The sequence below is a fragment of the Poecilia mexicana genome, unplaced genomic scaffold, assembly GCF_051168715.1.
Source record: "Poecilia mexicana isolate PSO_F unplaced genomic scaffold, ASM5116871v1 scaffold_15, whole genome shotgun sequence".
Classification (NCBI taxonomy): Eukaryota; Metazoa; Chordata; class Actinopteri; order Cyprinodontiformes; family Poeciliidae; genus Poecilia; species Poecilia mexicana.
The window spans coordinates 5,302,099-5,320,788 of NW_028263384.1; the positions used below are offsets into that span (position 1 = coordinate 5,302,099).

The following is an 18,690-nucleotide window of genomic DNA, read 5'->3' on the forward strand; positions in this document are numbered from 1 at the left end:
TGTATATTTATTTATTTATGTATGTATGTATTTATTTGTTTTGCCTCCTCCTGCAGTGATTAACAGGCAGAAGCAGCTGTTGGGGCAGATCTGATTGTTGGGTGATGGAGTGAGGAGTGAAACAGTTTTTGTACCGCAAATTAACGTTTTATTTGAAGTCAACTCAGAGATTATTTTGTGTTATTTTTATAAGTAAAAGAAACTCCTTTGACACAGGAAAAGTCTCTGTGAATGCTTTTTATTGTTTTTGAGTGAGTCAAAAACCTTCTCCTGAAGGACTACTCTGGCATTTTTGTTTTCTGGACCTTTGTGATGGAAGAGTGGCCATAACACAGAGAGAATACCCTCCATGGATAAAGGAGTTGGAAACTAAAATAAAAAAAGGTCACACTAGAGGTGGTGGCTTGGTCTAGCTACTTCAAGCTCAATACCCAGAAGACAGTGGAGTTAATGATGGACTTAGGAAAGTCACAGACCCATCATCCCCTCTCAGAGTCCTTTCTATCTCCAATTTGGACTCATTCTGCTTCCTGGACATCACCATCATCCAGGACTTCAAGTGGGAGCCAACCATCAGCTCCTTTATCATAAAGGCCCAGAACAAGTTGTTCTAGCTATGGCAGCTGAGAGAACTCAAACTGCCAATTGAGTGTTGGTGCAGTTTAATACAGCCATCATCAAGTCCGTCCTCACCACCTCTGTCACTGAGTACAATGGAACCACAACCAAGGACAAACCTAGATTACAACACATCATGCATACTGATGAAAAGGTGATTGGGTGCAACCTCCGACATTTACATGACCTGTACTTCAGGGATGTAGGTCGTGCAGGTTGGATTGCGACTAACACTTCTCACCCTGGACACAGTCTGTTTAAGCTCCTCCCCAGGCAGAAGACTGCGGTCCATCCAGACCAAAACTTCACGCCACAAGAACAGCTACTTTACCTCAGCCATTAGACTGTTAACAATAGATAATTGAATGTTGCATAACACTGCCACTTTATCTACCTGCTATTCTGCACATGCATACATATTTTTACTTTCTAGTCATATTTTGCATCAATATATCAAAGCAATTTCCTAACACATGACCCTGTATACTAGCAATATCAATAAAAGTGATTCTGATTCTTCATGCGACAAGTCTGACGTTCTATCAAACAGTTCTAGGAATGGGGTACTGTTCTATCCCATTGTGTGCTAGGGGAATGGTATGACTGAAAGAAACAGGAATCTTAATAAAATGGTAAACATAGTAGTTCTATGTCTGGAAATTGAATTAAAACTAATTGAATAATTCCTAAAGAGAAAGTATTTCACTCCATGCTCATTAGTCAAGTCAAACAGGTCATGTTTAGGCCTGCTTAGTAGAAATGACAGCATTAAGTGCAGAAGCTTTCTGCTGAACACAATCCTTTATTTGCTCTTTGTTTTATGTAAAGGTTATGCAGTGTTGTCCATCATTTTAAATGACTTACTCATACAAAATTGTAACAGAAATAAAAATCTTATCCACATATTTATCCACATGTAGTATAATAGTAATATATAGTAGTATAATAATATAATAGTATAATCTTATCCACATATTTATCCACATATAGTTTTCCTTATCTACAATAGGCCTCCACCCAGTCTCTCTGTAATGGCTGCCATCTCACACACATCCTGAAATTTGACGTCCCCACCTCACCCATGCCCATCCCCCCTCAACATTCCCTCCATGGCCTGGAGGGAAACATGCTGAACTATAAAGTATAGCATGTTTGAACTTTTTAAGGAAAATGCTTGGTTGACAATAAAGAATGGTGGGAGAAGAGAAATAAAGAATCCGCATGCAACTCAAGCAGGTTGACTGGCTCACATTTCCTCATATAGTTTTTCTTATGTACTATAGCCATCTACCCAGTTTCTCTGTAATGGCTGCCATCTCACACACTTCCTGAGATTTGACGTCCCCATCTCACCCATGCCCATCCCCCCTCAACATGCTTGGTTGAAGATAAAGAATGGTTGGAGAATAAAAACAATCAGTATGCTAATCAAACAGGTTGACCACCTCACATTTCTTCAGTCACTTTCTTTCAACTTTCCTAATTTATATATTTATTTTTCCACATCTTGTTTTTCTGATATGCTATAGCCTCTATCCCCCGTCTCTCTGTAATGGCTGCCATCTCACACACTTCCTGAGATTTGACGTCCCCACCTCACCCATGCCCATCCCCCCTCAACATGCTTGGTTGAAGATATAGAATGGTGGGAGAATAACAAAATCAGTATGCTAATCAAAGAGGTTGACTGGCTCACATTTCTTCAGTCACTTTCTTTCAACTTTCCTAATTTATATATTTATTTTTCCACATCTTGTTTTTCTGATATGCTATAGCCTCTATCCCCAGTCTCTCTGTAATGGCTGCCATCTCACACACTTCCTGAGATTTGACGTCCCCACCTCACCCATGCCCATCCCCCCTCGACATTCCTCCATAGCTTGCTCTCAAACTTTGCAGAATTGACTGGTGTTGAACCTACAAAATTTCCATTACAAAGAATAATTTTGTTTCCTGAAGCATTACTGTGGGAGATAATAAAATGTAACTTATTAATTGCATAGTTTTAAAACTTAATTGATGGCGCGGGAAAGTTGTGACGCCAAAGTTAAGGTGTCATTAGTTATTAACACAGGGCTGGGCCGTCAACCTCAGCTCGCTGCTTTTTGCAACCAAGCAGAAACTCCGGCGTGTGCCGGAGAAAAAATCAAGCGCTCCTTTTTGACTACTGCACACCGTAGGAGGGGATTCATGCCAACACATCCGAGGAATGAGGAGCGACGTATGATGAGGAATGAGCTAAAAAAATGGTAAGATTATAGTTATCTTAATGGACTCCTAGTTTTTATCCATTATATCACTCAGTTAGATATACTTTTAAATGCTGTTTAAACGTGTTGATCTGTAAAAACTGTTTCAATTGTGCTTCACTTGGATGGCTAGCTTACATTAGCCTAGTACAGCTAATAAGAAACATGCATGTTTTATTTTCAATTTATTGATGTGCAGTCTTACAAGAAATAAATAAAAATAAAAGTGATAACCTAAAAAATGTTATTAAAATATGACTGCTCAAAAAATGACTCAAATGCAAAATATAAAATGCTGTTAGCAAATTGCAAACCTCATAAAGCAGAAATAATGAAGTATGCACTATTTTCAGTCAACCTGCTTGTGTGAATGAAGAGGGTTTTTGCTTATTTGCATGTGTTTTGAATGAAGAGACGATAGACATGAGGATCTAAAACATGAGGCTGAAGTAAATGGATACCTTGTGGGTAAAGGTTGATTCTGCTGGGAGGGGGCCTTCAGGGCACATTACACCAAACTACATTCTCTTTAGAATAATAAAGGTTGGGATATTTGGGGAAGAGCTGTGAATTAGAAACTAACTTCAGCATCATAACTTTAGTTGAGGGGAAGAGAGTGAATCTGCTTTGTTAAAATGAATTTCAGGGCTTTGACACATTTATAATCATTGAATGTTTGGGGGGGTTTTTTCCAGGAAAATCCCAACCAGAGATGCAGATCCAGTGATGGGAGTGACGGCTGTTCCAGTTTAAAAGGTGAATTATCTCAGGAAAGATGCATTAGCCCACAGTGTTTTTCCCACTTTTAAATTGTTTTTGCATAACTGTTTCAGCTAAATTAATGTAGCCTGTGCATAACCGCACAGGTAAGAGAAGGGAGGTGTGCAGGGGCGGATCTAGCAAAATATTTATGGGGTGACAAGAGGGGGGCAGGGATTTTTTCAGGGGTGGCAGCATATGCCAGTATCTAAGTATGAATCTAGATAGAGATGTGCCGATACCGTGATCGGCGATCACCGATCATACACTTTTTCACGGAAATCGGCCGATCGATCGGCACACCTCTAATAGATAGATAATATGTCTCACTCTCACATTTGGCTTACACAGACCTAACATTGGACTTAATCTGTTTTTAACTTGCATTGTTTCAAAATGAGCTTCATGTAGCACTGAGGATTAAATAAAATTTCTTAATATAGTTAATTATTTTTATGTATTTCTTACTGCTGCTAATTGATTTGTATTACTGGATTGGACTAATCGCTTTGTGATTCATTGTATCCAGAAAATCATTGTGTCCAGAAAATAATTTTATCCCAATGCAGGACAAGCAGAAATCTGTCAAAAAACAAAACAAACACGGGGTGGCAACTGCCTCCCCATGCCACCCCAGTAGACCTGCCCCTGGAGGTGTGAAAGAGGTTTTACCTGATTTTAATTGCCTAGATTAGAAGAAGCTAGCACAATATCAGTTAATGTTTGATTTAAGAGTACACAGTCAGGTTTTTCTTAAACAAAGAAAAGGCTCAACACATCTTTCCTGTAGTTATTTTATTTCAAATGCCAGTTGTCTCTAAATATCCAAGGAAATAAAGATTTGTGTTGTCATCTCTGACAGTGGGAGATGTTTTGGTAGGACCCAGTTCAACTGCTTTCCTTTATACATTCATCTATTATTGACTTCTTATAGCTTTGCTAATTTTATTTAGTAACAGTCTAGTTGTTCCTTTAGTTGTTCTTCTAGTTGGGGAAATCATATTTTATTTATCACTGCAGGAGGGTTCAGTGAATGTGCATATGAAACTGGTGGGTTCGGTACCTCAGAAAAGGTTAAGAACCACTGTCTTGCATATAAATGTCAAATAATTTGAAGTCTTTTAATTTATATATGCTGAAACCATTATGTCAAATTCAGCAGCAATGATAATCTCAATAAACAAATGGTACATTTATATATCTGTGGTCTGTGTTCAAATATTAGCATTTATGGGGCCCCTGGAGCCCTGGGGGCCCAATGGAGCTGCTGACTTAATTTGGATTTAACAGAAGTGGACATAATTGATATTCATTTTAATTGTATTTTTTGATTAGTTGTTTTTAAGACTAGTTGTGGGTTTATATAGCAGTTCAATGATGATGTTTTCCCATAACATAATTACCCAGTGATATTTTTACTTTTATTGTCAACTTAATATCTTTTAATACAAAAAACACGGTGGACCACCTGGGCACCCAACCACCGGGCTTAGCAAGTTTTCTGGGGGAAACCCTGCATGTTGAAGTATAAAATCAATGTGCACAGTTTCGGTGTCATTTAACCTACAGTTAATAGGTCAGATTAGGTGAAAATGGATATCATAGTCCAAATGTAATTTGCTGTGGTCAGTACCTAACACCTGTGTGGGTGTCTGATTTTTAACTGTCAAATTTGGACACAGCAGAATATTAGCTTTTGGTGTATTTGTGACAAATCTGGGTGGATCACTTCATGGTTAGTATTAAATATATAAGTAAGGCTTTTGCTTTATTTGTCCTCCCACCCCCTCTGTTAAGTGCTGTGTTTTCATATTATGCACCATGAAATGCAGAATCTCCAGTGTAATCTGATGGAGCCTGTACACTTTTGATGCTGTTAATATGTGACATATTTGGGATTTCTAAATACCTTCATGAAGTTGAAGTTGATTCTGTAGCTCTGTATTAAGTTGTAACAGTTAATTTAGGCATTTTTTCTTGTGAATTTTTAGGAGTTGAAACAGTCATCCGATGAGAACGACGATACCGTCATCCTTGGTCCAACACCAGCTGAAGTACGTACGGGGCATGACCGTGCCTGAGCTCACAAGAACTGATTGTAAGTTTATCTATAAATATCATAGTATCACACTTTTTTTTAACTGATGATTGTAGATGTTTTGATTTTTATGCTTGTTTCTATATTTATCATAAAAAATAATTTCCCAGAGAACAAAAAGTCATGGGAAGAGAAATTATTTTCACAGGCGTCTAAGAAAAATGCAATGAACATTCAGGTTAACATCGGTAGGCCTAACAGCAGCCAATCAGAGAGGAAAAAATATTCTTATTTTGTGCCATTTTCTAGTTGTTAAATATTCCACAAAATGAGGAGATAAAAGATGAACAACATGCCAGTTTAAACTTTGGACTATTTGCAAACCAACTGAACTCTGCAGCATTAAAACATGGATAGAACTGTAACTACATTAATCATAGCCCTTCTTCTGTTCAGTGTTTGTCAGTTTCTGGTGGTGCAGCTCTGTGCTGCCTTCAGGAGAATGGGACATCAGAGTATCATCCATAAAACTTCACCCACATGGCATTTATTGTGCAAACCAGAGCCTTCAGTGGAAAAACTAAAGTTCCTTTTAATGCAACACAAATATGAGACAGAAACATGGATTATATCTTCATATAGACCTGTCTATTGATTATAGATTAATAGTTTTACTGAACAGAAATTACAAAGAACAAATCTGGTTCTTCATCAAATCCTAATGAGTCAAACTGAAAGTGTCATGGAATCACTGAACACCACCATGACATTAACACTGACATGAAAAATAATATTGAAGAAATGAATATATCAAATATAATTAAAAATATAAATAAGTGATAAGTTATTTACTGTTATGGTCTGTAAGATATGTTTATTCTCAATATTAGATATGGTCTCAGCAAACCCATGGCACTTCAACAATATTATTTTACCTTTTATCTGGAAATAGTGTCTGTTTATTCTTGCCATACAGTCTCTGTATTAATTATTGCTCTAAAGGTCTTGCCATACCAGTTTATTTCTCTGTATTTACTTTAGTTTCTTAGTTTATTCTTGCATTTTGTTCTTCATTCATTTCCATTTAGTTTCCTTTGATTGGTATTATCCTCTTCTGGTTTATTGCTATGTCCACTTTAGTTTCTTTCCTGTTTCTAGATTTATTTTATCGTTTATTGATGCTCAGTAATCTTCACTCATCACCTGCTGCGCTGCCTAATCATCAAGTTTCACATCATCATGTGTTCATTTTTCACTGTTCAGCGTAGGATTCTCTGTTTTTATGCCATAATTTACATCTCTGCCAGCATGCCTAGGTGGACCCCATGTGGGGAAAAGGAGGGCAGACCATATGGGTCCCATATGGGTTTGTCCGCGGGTTCCACGATGGCCATAAATGGGTTTGCCCATGTAGGGCCACAGCCCACATGGGCCATACATGGGCAAACCCATGTGGGCCACCACCATATAGGGCTCATGTAGGGCCCATGTGGGCTAGGATTCTCTGTTTTTATGCCATAATTTACATCTCTGCCAGCATGCCTAGGTGGACCCCATGTGGGGAAAAGGAGGGCAGACCATATGGGTCCCATATGGGTTTGTCCGCGGGTTCCACGATGGCCATAAATGGGTTTGCCCATGTAGGGCCACAGCCCACATGGGCCATACATGGGCAAACCCATGTGGGCCACCACCATATAGGGCTCATGTAGGGCCCATGTGGGCTGTGGCCCTACATGGGCAAACCCATGTGGGGCCATCGTGGAACCCGCGGACAAACCCATATGGGACCCATATATCATCCCTCCTTTCCCCCACATGGGGCCCACCTAGGCATGCTGGCAGGATACCTGCTGATGCTTTTATAAGGACTGGTGAGATTCATGTTTTCACTCATTACTAGTTGTCAGCTTCATCAGTGGCAACTATTACAGCTGACAACTGACCCTTTAATATTAAATACTTTACTATAGCTGTGATTAAAAAATGTTTTTGTGATAGCTTTATAACTTGCCCTGTCACACAGACTGAAACCTTTTTTCATTGAAGAACACTTATGTGCCCCTAATTATTTTTCAGGCCCACCACAAAAGAAGAGACTCAAGTGGAGCCAAGAAGAAATTCAGGCGGTGGAGAAAACACTCATGGACTGTATTGAATCTGGAAAGGTTCCTGAGAAAGCCCAGTCTACAGTCATGGCCAAAAGTTTTGAGAATGACACAAATATTATATTTTCACATGATCTGCTGCACTCTGGTTTTCATGTGTGTATGTCAGATGTTTTCATCACATACAGAAATACAATTGCAATGATATTATGAGTAACAAAAGCTTTTACTGACAGAATGAGTTAATGCAGCAAGTCAGTATTTGCAGTGTTGACCCCTCTTCTTCAGAACCTCTGCAATTCTCCCTGGCATGCTCTCAATCAACTTCTGGACCAAATCCTGACTGATAGCAGTCCATTCTTGCACAATCAATGCATTTTGATTGCATTTTGTCAGAATTGCTAGGTTTTTGTTTGTCCACCCGTCTCTTGATGATTGACCACAAGTTTTCAATGGGATTAAGATCTGGGGAGTTTCCAGGCCATGGACCCAAAATCAAAAATTGCTGTTAAGCTGATCACTCTTTATAACATTCTGGAGTATATGCAAATTGCCATTATAAAAACTGAAGCAGTAGACTTTCTAAAAATTAACATTTGAATCATTCTCAAAACTTTTGGCCATGACTGTATGAAGTGCATTGAAACCTCACCAGTGGCCCTCAAGGACAGGACATGGCAAGGGGTTAAATTCTATGTGAAAAATCGCATAGATGCGTTAAAACGAGAGACTTTCAAAAGAAGGTAAGCGTTGACTTTTTTGGTACTGTTAAAGAACTGGATCATTTGTTAGTGCCATTACCACGCCGGATCTGTTTGGAGTTTCTGCCAGTTTTGAAGTTCTGAGACAGCTGCAGTCAAGTTTTGTAATCCAAGTATGTATGCATACTTTCATAGAAGAGGAAGTGTGTATGTTAATATTTATGGATGCAAATCAATGAATCCATTTCATATATGTATATCCATGTTGAATTGTACTACGTATATCTGGAAATTGTGTAATAAAATGGTTCACATACAACCTGAAAATGCAGTCCAATATTGATGGTTGGCTTTAAGCAGGTTACCAGGAACTTAAAATAACATTGAACAAAAACAAATCTAATATAATGCAGTTTATTGACTTAAAACAACTAGGATTGCTCATATTTAACAAACTGTGTTCACAAAAATTACACAGTGCCACCTGGTGGTAGTTGGTGAAGGACAAGTCCCCACGTGCACCCAAAACCTGACAGATTTTTGATTTTCTAAACTTTGTAAATTTTTATGTTAAAGATGATATTTCATGTTCCAAAATTCCTAAAAAAAATCCAAACCTAAAACGGAGTCTTTAGCTCATTTAGAAAGTTGAGTCCCCACGCGTAACCACCTAGTCACTCGCTAAAAATGGTCCTCACGTTTCACCTAATACAAGTATGTGTGTGCGTGTGTGTGTGTGTGTGTGTGTGTTTGTTTGTAATACCTTGTGGGGACGATTTTCCTGACATATACTACGTTGTGGGGACCAATCGCTCCTCGTGGGGACCGGAACCTGGTCCCCACGAGGGGAAACCCTGTTTTTGGGTCAGGGGTCAGATTTAGGGCTAAGGTATGAATTGAGTTTTGGTTAGGGTTAGGAAAAGGGTAAAGGTAAGTAAGGTTTAGGCTGTAGAAATGAATGGAAGTCAATGGAAAGTCCCCACAAAGATAGCAACACAAACATGCGTGTGTGTGTGCGTGTGTGTGTGGGAGAGAGAGAGAGAGAGAGAGAGAGAGACTTCTACTCTGCAACATGTCGGCATGCTCACAATAACACAGCAGAGCTACTCACTATGCAGCTGGGAGAAAACAATAGCACAGAGCTGTACAGTCTAATCCAATTCATGTCAGGCGCTACTTAGCTTATCTGAACGCCTCTCGTTCTACAGGAACTAGATGCTTATCATTAAGGATATTGAAAAACAGAAATATTACGGGACTATTTGAAATGTGTTGGCATGATGCACAGAGTCAAACTGTCTGGGTCCAGTTTGTCACATCAGCTGTTAGCAAGAAACCAGCAAAAAAAACAGCACAGAACAGGCAGCTGCAGTCTCTATCTATCTATCTATCTATCTATCTATCTATCTATCTATCTATCTATCTATCTATCTATCTATCTATCTATGCATTCATCACACACACACACACAGGAGGATGTTATTCATGAAGCTACTCACCCACGTCTGTCATGGCTGCTAGTCGGCAGACTTTCTGCTGGCTCCCTGCCTCTACTGCTACTGCTGTGTGTGTGTGTGTGTGTGTGTGTGTTTGTGTGTGAGTGTGTGTGTGTCACTTGAGGTTGTGGCTAGGAGGAGAGCAACACTTGCATATTAAGATTAGGCTTTCACAGATTTTGCCTCTCAACATTTCTCCTTGTTTTCAGTTCTTATTTTTATTTTTTGTTTGTTGCTTAGATTTCCTCTATCCCATAATAATCCCTCTCTCCTTCGTCCTTAGTGTCTTCCTCACTTCTCATCTCTGTATCTGCAGCACTCAGCACCACCTCAGTAAAAATCCACCCTCCTAGGAACCTTTATGTTGACACACCCATACAGTGAGGTTTGAGACCGGGTTCTTTAGAGGATTAGATGCTGCAAAAGTCACCTGATAAGAGGAAAATGACCACATATTTTTCCCATCTACTAATTGTCATCTACTGACGTCGTCCAGGATCAATACTCCTGCTTCTTTTTTTGTTGTAGAAGATGGCTGTCTGCACTGAGCCAAGTTCTGCTTCTGCTTCTGCTGGAGGTTTCTTCCTGTTAACGAGAAGTTTTTCCTCTCCACTGTAGTGACATGTTCGTCCAGGAAAAGTGAATGCTGCAAGTTAAGGACTCAATGCAATCTGCTGGGTTCCCTTAGAGAGGAACTTAAGTTAATTTGAATATTAAACTGAGCTTAATGCTCAGTTTAAACTGAGTTTAATGCTCAGTTTAATCAATCCTTACTTGTTTAAGGATTGGCATTGATTAAAATGCCATAATTGGATGTTTGATGATGAATTCTGTTGTTATTGGAAAAGCTAATTTTCTGAGCTCACCATTGGAAATGGAGCAAGAACAAGAAACATAATTTCATTTCTGGAAGTTGGAAGTCTCAGAGCAACACAAATGTGTTATTCAACATGACTGCCATGTACATGAAGACAGTGAAACACACAGGTTTAAGCTATTTATCAGTACCTCTTATGATTTGTTTCATTATTCATCAGTGATGTACAGTTTCTATTAATAAACACTTCTTTTGATGCTTGTACACATGGAGGGGCGGACACTAATATTATGTTAAACATTGCTAGGGTTTTCTTGCAAAACCTGAGTGCAAGTTTTGCTCAGGTTTTGCACTCAGGTTGCACTTGGATATGCATAATGCTGAGACAGATTTTTGTTTTTAGTCACAATTTACATTTATTTATGTATTTTTTAAAATATAAATGTATATTTAAAATCTAATTTACTTTAAAGTAAATTTTAGAAGTAAAAGTACACATCGGTATTTGATATGGATTTAATGAAAGTAGCAAAATGACCGTCATGCTGAGCGATAGTGAACATCTTTTAGATCAGGTACTTTGGAAGAGTACTAAACCAGTTTCACTTTATTTTGTGTGAAATAAACAATTTCACACATAGAAAACAAAAACATAATGCTCCTTTACAAACCCATAATTTACCAAAAAAAGGAGTAGGCTGAAGCCAAGGCATACGCTTGCCTAGTCAGAGCAACACCAGTAAATATATTTCATAACCAACATTACATAATTACCTGACTGATATTGTTAGGCTGTACAAACCAGAACATGTATTTATCTGTGAGTTCCTATTATAATAGTAAGCCTAGCTGTTTCAGTTTAGTGGTGTTACCATATCACAACTCAGTGATAAAACTCTAATATTTTCCTCATTCAAAAAAATCCTAAATTTTTCTACGCTTAGAAAATAAAGACCATTTTTTGGCTCTAACGTTTGGCTAATGCCTGACATATCACGCTGAAGAGGGCGCTCTTCCACAGAAAGCCATACGTCTCCAGACGAAGAAGAAGCTGTTACGACACTGAGGTTCGCTTTACGGATCACGCAGCGTTCCTGGCCATAGACATATATATAATATATCCTTATATTATGTCTATGTTCCTGGCTACCTGGTGCTGGTCCGGTGTTCACAGCAGATGAAACATAATTTGTCGGCTGTTTTTAGTCTCTAAGTTTAATACCCGAGCCCAGAACAGGAGCTCCTCTCCGTCCGTCCACCGGTTCTGACCCGGTCCGCTCGCTGGAGAGAAATGGCGGCTCAGGGAGGAGTTCTGTTCCAGGAGAAGGTCAGCAGGCTGCTCAGCAGGGAGAACGGGAAACCGGTGCTGAAGCCCAACAGACCGCTGATCCTGAAGGACTCTGTGGGCAACAGGAAACCCAGGAAAGGAGGTAAGAATCGAGCTGTGAGCGGCTGTTCCTCTGCTGTCCGGTCGGGGTTAAAGGTCAACCTTTCTGTCTCCAGAGGCTTCCTGCGTCACTGAGATGTCCCTATTGATGGCCTGTTGGAAGCAGAACAACTTTGTGGACAGCCTTTGCTCTAATGAGATCAACACCTTCTACACGTGTGTTCACAAAGCGGAGGTGAGTCTGGTTGTTTTCCTTCCACCACGGTGCTTTTGGTCTGAGATTTTGGTGTTTCCATTGCAGTTTTGTGAATTACATACATTTCCATAAGGCTGAAAAACAAATTAATCGTAGTGCAAAAATCTGATCTAAATTTCATTAAGCAAATTTGTTCTCATGATTCCAATTCGATGGAAACCCAGCTAACGTTTTCAGTCAGATGCTTCCTCAGATTCGTTGCAAAGCTTCCTACTACAGGAGATCCTTCCAGCTCACAGCATCACCATCCACAACGACACTTTGAAGATATTTGGATGATATGAGTAATGACAACATTCACCTTCCCTTTGGGATAAAGTATTTTTGAACCATCAGCAACACTCCCCCTCCTCACAATCAGGAACCTCGTCTTTTTTGCATTGTATCAAGCTTCACCTTTGCACAAGCAGTTTCTCCATTTTGACTTTGTTAGATTATCAAATATTAACTTATCAAAATCTTAAGACCAGTCAAAAAATTGCAAGAATTTGCATTTTGCACTATTGGATCTTAAGAAGGTTCTAAGTAGAGCTTCACAATGTTAAAAGAAGAAATCAGTGTAAGAGACAAAAACTTTTGAGCGGGGAATTAATTGAAAACTGCATTTAAACTCAAACATGATTTTTTCAGCTGATCAAAAGTTTAAGACCATAGCTCAAAAAAACCCGAAAACCCCCCAAAACAGAAATCAAAGTGTCAAAAAAAAGGATTAAGTAATGAGTAGCTCCACCATTCTTGTTGATGACTTCAAACAATCGTTTAGGCATGCTTGATGCCAGTGTTTCCAGGAGGCTAGTGGGAACGTTGCTCCAAGTGTTGAAGATGGCTTCACGAAGGGCATCCACTGTCTGGAACTGATGTCCATTTTTGTAAACTTCCCTTGTCATCCATCCCCAAATGTTCACAATTGGGTTTAGATCTGGGGAACATGCAGGATGGTCCAAAAGAGTGATGTTATTCTCTTGGTAGAACTCCTTTGTCAGGTGGGCATTGTGAACTGCAGCATTGTCCTGTTGAAAAACCCAATCATTACCGCACAGACGAGGACCCTCAGTCATGAGGGATGCCCGCTGCAACATCTCCACATAGCCAGCTGCTGTTTGATGCCCCTGCACAACCTGAAGCTCCATTGTTCCATTGACGGAAAACGGACCCCAAATCATGATGGCGACCCACCACTGTGCCGTGTAGAAAACATCTCAGGTGGGATCTCCTTGTCATGCCAGTAACGTTGGATGCCATCAGGACCATCAAGGTTAAATTTTTTCTCATCAGAGGAGACAACTTTCTTCCACCTTTCAATGTCCCATGTTTGGTGCATCCTTGCAAAGTCCAAACGGGCAATTTTGTGGCGTTGAAGAAGTCGTGGCCTTTGAAGACGTTTTTTGTTTCTGAAGCCCTTCTCTCGCAGATGCCGTCTGATGGTTATTGGGCTGCAGTCAGCACCAGTAATGGCCTTAATTTGGGTAGAGGATCGTCCCGTGTCTTGACGGACAGCCAATGGGATCCTGCGGCTCAGAGCTGGTGAAATTTTTTTGGGTCTACCACTTGACTTTTTTTGTTCCATAACCCTCAGGATCATTAAAAAAAGCAAAATGACTGTCTTACTGCGTCCAACCTCAGCAGCGATGGCACGTTGTGAGAGGCCTTGTTTATGCAGCTCAACAATCATACTACGTTCAAAGTCAGTGAGCTTTTTTGCTTTTGCCATCAGGAGGTCTTGACAGTGTAAAGACTTGACAGAAAATGACATGGAATCCAGATTTTTGCACAGCTTTTGGCTTTTAAAGACTATGGGCTTAAACTTTTTATTAGCTGAAAAAATCATGTTTGAGTGTAAATGCAGTTTTCAGAAAATTCCCTGCTCAAAAGTTCTTGTCTCTTACACTGATTTTTTTCCTTTAACATTGTGAAGCTCTACTTAGACCCTTCTTAAGATCCAATGGTGCAAAATGTAAATTCTTGCAATTTTTTGACTGGTCTTAAGAGTTTGATCAGGAGTGTATATATATATATATATATATATATATATATATAACACAGTGTTTCTGTTTCCCAGGCAGCAAGGAAGAACATGTCTGAGCAGAGCAATGTGACTGGAGGACGTCTGACACCGAAACAAGCCACCACTCTGCTGAAGAGATTTCCTAACCTGCGATCTGAGATCTAACAGATATGTCAAGAGTTCTATGTTTGGATTCTATTATGTGTTGCCTGTATTTTCCCTCTGTAATGATGATTTATATGTACATTTGTTCAATAAATTGTTTAGTTTACACAACTATCTCTCCTTCAGTTTTTGTCTCATAGTTCTAACAGCTGGCTATATGGTACAGCTCAGGAAACTGGACCTGAACTCAGTGACAGCTTCAGAAGGAATTACACAAATAAAATGTCTACCATCCACAAAACTTTCCTTAAATTCTAATGTTGACCATCAAGAGAAACTGAATTTAATATTGGATAAAGGTTTGGGAACAAGGGACAAAGCAGGCTTAAACACACTTAAGAGTGAAACTAAAACACTGACATGGTCATCAAAAAAAAAGACAAAAATAAAGAAAGCCAACCATGTAAAACTGATGGATTAGTTAAAGGAGATATTTGATATATCGGTTCAAACTTTGCACCGCCAGCTGCGGGTGTTTCAAGATGTGGGTGTCAGACTGGGCGCTCCTACAGCTCTTCTGGGTGAACAGTGGACAGGCAGAAGTCGCATGAAACGTCTGGTTCTTGCAATAATTAACTTGAGAGCGAATGAAATACCGCACAATGTTTTATTACAAAAATCATGAACATGTTTGTGTTTCTGCTTCAGGTACCAAAACACAGTCAGACACCATAATTCATTCTGATTGCTCTCACTCCCAAAGGTATCAAAGACCACACATTTCTACAGAAAAACTGGCAGGCAGAGTGGGTGACATACTCCATTCAGTATGCAAAAACCCACGTTAAAGCTAAAATTAGCTAAAATGCTAATGTTAGCTTAAATTACATCATTATCACATTGGTTGCTGCACCCCTTTCTGATATTTCTATCCATCATTAAAGACCCTGAGGGTGATGAATAAGTGGATGGATGGATGGATGAATAGATAAAATGAAGAATAAAGTCACAGTAGTGGGAGAACAATAACAGTGAACATGTGTTAGCTATGTTAATGTTTTAATGCTTCAGGATAATAAAAGTAATGAGGGACGACCCGAAACAGAAGCAGGAAATGTTTCCTTGAGGCCCTGGAGGAACTACTCTTCAAACAAAGGAGGAGGAGCGAGCTTCAGGTGGAAACTCTCTGGCTGGACTGGAAGCAGGAAGCCTGTTTTCTCACTGCTTTGGCCATGTGAAACCTCAGAGAGGATGGACAGCTGGAGGACAGAGAACACACCTGATCAATCAGACATGGAGAAACAGGATGGTTACACACATGTCGTCATCTAACAGGGAGGAGTATTCCAGGTTAAGACAGCTTGTGACTATTTCACTTATAGCATGGAAAATTGTCTTGCTATAAGTGAAATAATCTGAGTGGAACTACAACTTTTTCATCAGTATTAAGAAATTATACTTAAAGCAAACTATTTATTGCTGAAAAGTTAACTGGGTAACACTTTATTTGAAGGGGTATGCATAAGACTGACATGACACTGTCATAAACATGACATAACGTCAGTCATGAACATGAAGGAGTCCTCATGAATATTTATGGCTGTTGTCATGACGTGTCAGTCAGTAAATAATGACACTTTTAATGCAAAGTTGCACTAAAAGTTGCCTTGAAAGTATACACTTTGCATTATTTGATTTGACTCAACACAAAGTGCATTAAAAGTCAAGTTTTAATGCAGAGTCAACTTTGCATTAAAAATGTCATTATTTACCAAATGACACTTCATGACAACAGTCAAATATTCTTGAGAATTCCTTCATGTTCATCACTGTTATGACATGTTTATGACAGTGTCATGTCAGTCTTATGAACACCCCGTTAAATAAAGTGTTACCGTTAACAGTAAGTTAGTTTTGCCTTATTTCAAAAATGTAACACAGTGATCTTCCTTTCCTGGTTTCCTTCTATAAAACCTTCTTATTATTATTCAGAATTTCTATTTCCCTTTTGAACGCATACTTTTCTATGTTTCTCAATGGGATTTTGACAACAGATCAGATCTGTTGTCATGACAACTAGCAGTTTTGGTACATTAATGAAGCTACAACAGCATTACATATAACAGTGTTCATGTATTTGTGGAACTGCATTCCCATTACAAATACGCACCAAAGTTTGTTAATAGTCCGCTAATGTAAAAAAAAAACACGATTTTGCAATGGTGGTGATTCCATTAAATAACATTTTAAATGACATGTGAATAACCACAAGTTATTAAAAAACATGCCACAGCTGAAAACCCCGCAAAAACGTATAAAAAAAGATGAGTTTTTTTAAACTGCTGTGTTTCCATTAAGCAAATTTATTTCTGTAACTCCAATTTGTAAGACGGTAAATGGAAACACAGCGGTTATTGCATCAGTGAAACAGAGACAGCAGTGGTTCTGTACCCTGGACGGTCCTCTGTACAACCCTCGCAAGTGATCCCAGGAGAGTTCCTGCTGCACATCCAATGTTGCCACAGCAACCACCTGCAACACAGCGAATAATCGCACATTGGGCTGTTATTATTATACACTAGTTTCACACTCAAACCAGAATAACTCATGGATTTGTTCCTGCCATGTTAAATCACTGTTGGTACTCAGATGCTTTACTTAGAGATAAATCAACAGAAGCAGAACACTAGAATAGATAAAAACATTATTATTCCTTCCAAGACTTTATACCAGAGACTTATTACAGAATGACTGAGCTACACTCAGAGGCTGAAAGTTTGACAGGAAAGCGGTCGGTGTCTTGTGCAGACAGAAAATGGTCCAGCTTACCTTCTTCCTGTGAGTCTCAGCTCCTTTCTCTTGATGTCCTGATGAAAACTGAGTCTGGAGCCCAGAGAACACACACACAAACACATACACGCACATGCACACGCACACACACACACACGATGATAATATTAAACGGCACACAGTAATTCTAACCTGTCCTGCTCTAGTTTAGCCTGAAACCAGAAAACCCCAATAGCTCTGGAAGTTAATGCCAACTGATGTTGAAGCTCCATCAACATCACTGTTGATGAAGCTGTATATTTACTGTTATTCACTGTATTCACTGTTATATTTAATGACAGTGAACATTTTAACGGACAGATGAGACAATATTTTAGTAAACTGCAAACAATTGGAAGTTTTTGTGAATTGAACATATAACACTTGAGTTAGTTATGTGTTTAACCTAAAATTACACATAGTCTGCCATGTTGTTTTTTTGTTGTTTTATTTCATTTCTAAAAATTGTTTTAGTGACGTAATGAAGTGATGTGTGGACCACTGAAAGAATAGCAGCAGTATTGCTGCAGCTAAAAGTGAATTCTAAATAAGTTAAACTTACTATGACCTCTGACCTCGGTCTGCTGTAGAGAGGAAAACTATTGCTCAAAACATTTTCACAGAATGTCAATACAAAAACTTAAAATTTTCCTTAGCCTCAGATATTAGCCACAGAAATAAACCACAAACAACAAATGAATTTGCTGCACACTGACAGTAGAGGAGGTGTCCTCTGTTTAGGTCAGTTCATGGCATTTGGAGTTATGCTTTATGAACTTTTCCTCATGATTAGCACAAACTCACTGACCTGGGCGAGAGATGCGCTGCGGCTTCTGTTTGGCTCAGAACAAGCCCCGCCCCTTCCTCCATGGCTGGAGGAACATTTGTAGCACCTCCATGGCTGCTGCGGCTCCGAGGCCACGCCCCACCCACAATCCTTCTGCTCCAGGCACTGCAGGTGGTATAGGTGGCCACAGCTGGAAAACATGCAGAGGTCAGAGGTCAGAGGGAACCTTGTAAAGTATCATCCAGAGAGAGGTACATAACGCCCAATTATGTAATAATACCGCAACATGTAATAATGTAATAATAATGTTTGTGTGTGTAAGGTGGAAAACAGACCTTCATTAACCATTGAGACCACAAAAAACAAAAACCTGTCAGATGGCTTTACTATCCATGAAATAATTCAAAAACAGTCCTGACAGTTTGGACGCATTTGTTTTTTTCTTTCCTTCTCACAAAAAGTTTCAGTTTGTGTCTTAGAGAAGAGAAGGAAAGCCCATGTTTGACTTGTTTTGCCTTTGCGTTTTCCATGTAAG

At 39.3% G+C, this 18,690-nt stretch overlaps 2 protein-coding genes and 1 long non-coding RNA gene across 3 annotated transcripts in view; 2 read left to right on the top strand and 1 right to left on the bottom strand.

Annotated features, from left to right (window-relative positions):
• Positions 1–404: 404 nt before the first annotated feature.
• On the top strand, positions 405–8,800 carry LOC148155271 (uncharacterized). The gene is made up of 3 exons (XR_015765392.1): positions 405–3,623; positions 5,618–5,724; positions 7,744–8,800. It is a non-coding gene; the product is annotated as an uncharacterized LOC148155271 (long non-coding RNA).
• Positions 8,801–11,907: 3,107 nt separating this feature from the next.
• On the top strand, positions 11,908–14,710 carry chchd1 (coiled-coil-helix-coiled-coil-helix domain containing 1). The gene is made up of 3 exons (XM_014991106.2): positions 11,908–12,216; positions 12,290–12,408; positions 14,489–14,710. The coding sequence occupies exons 1-3, from the start codon at positions 12,078–12,080 to the stop codon at positions 14,597–14,599; spliced, it is 369 nt and encodes a 122-aa protein (XP_014846592.1). The 5' UTR covers positions 11,908–12,077; the 3' UTR covers positions 14,600–14,710.
• A 477-nt stretch (positions 14,711–15,187) lies between these two features.
• Positions 15,188–18,690, bottom strand: part of vps8 (VPS8 subunit of CORVET complex) — a 35,625-nt gene continuing 32,122 nt past the window's right edge. The window contains exons 42-45 of the mRNA XM_014991103.2: positions 18,177–18,345; positions 17,369–17,422; positions 16,991–17,071; positions 15,188–15,798 (exon numbers count right to left, since the gene is read on the bottom strand). Coding sequence (XP_014846589.2) covers positions 15,679–15,798; positions 16,991–17,071; positions 17,369–17,422; positions 18,177–18,345 — 424 coding nt within the window. The 3' untranslated portion in view covers positions 15,188–15,678. The remainder of the gene's footprint in view (positions 15,799–16,990; positions 17,072–17,368; positions 17,423–18,176; positions 18,346–18,690) is intronic.

What these genes read in the sequence shown, in the direction of transcription:
- chchd1 (XM_014991106.2), top strand. Translation starts at nt 12,078, where the DNA reads ATGGCGGCTCAGGGAGGAGTTCTGTTCCAGGAGAAGGTCAGCAGGCTG. An exon ending in CAGGAAACCCAGGAAAGGAG is followed by an intron (nt 12,217 to 12,289) that starts GTAAGAATCGAG and finishes TTCTGTCTCCAG; the next exon opens with AGGCTTCCTGCGTCACTGAG. An exon ending in CGTGTGTTCACAAAGCGGAG is followed by an intron (nt 12,409 to 14,488) that starts GTGAGTCTGGTT and finishes TCTGTTTCCCAG; the next exon opens with GCAGCAAGGAAGAACATGTC.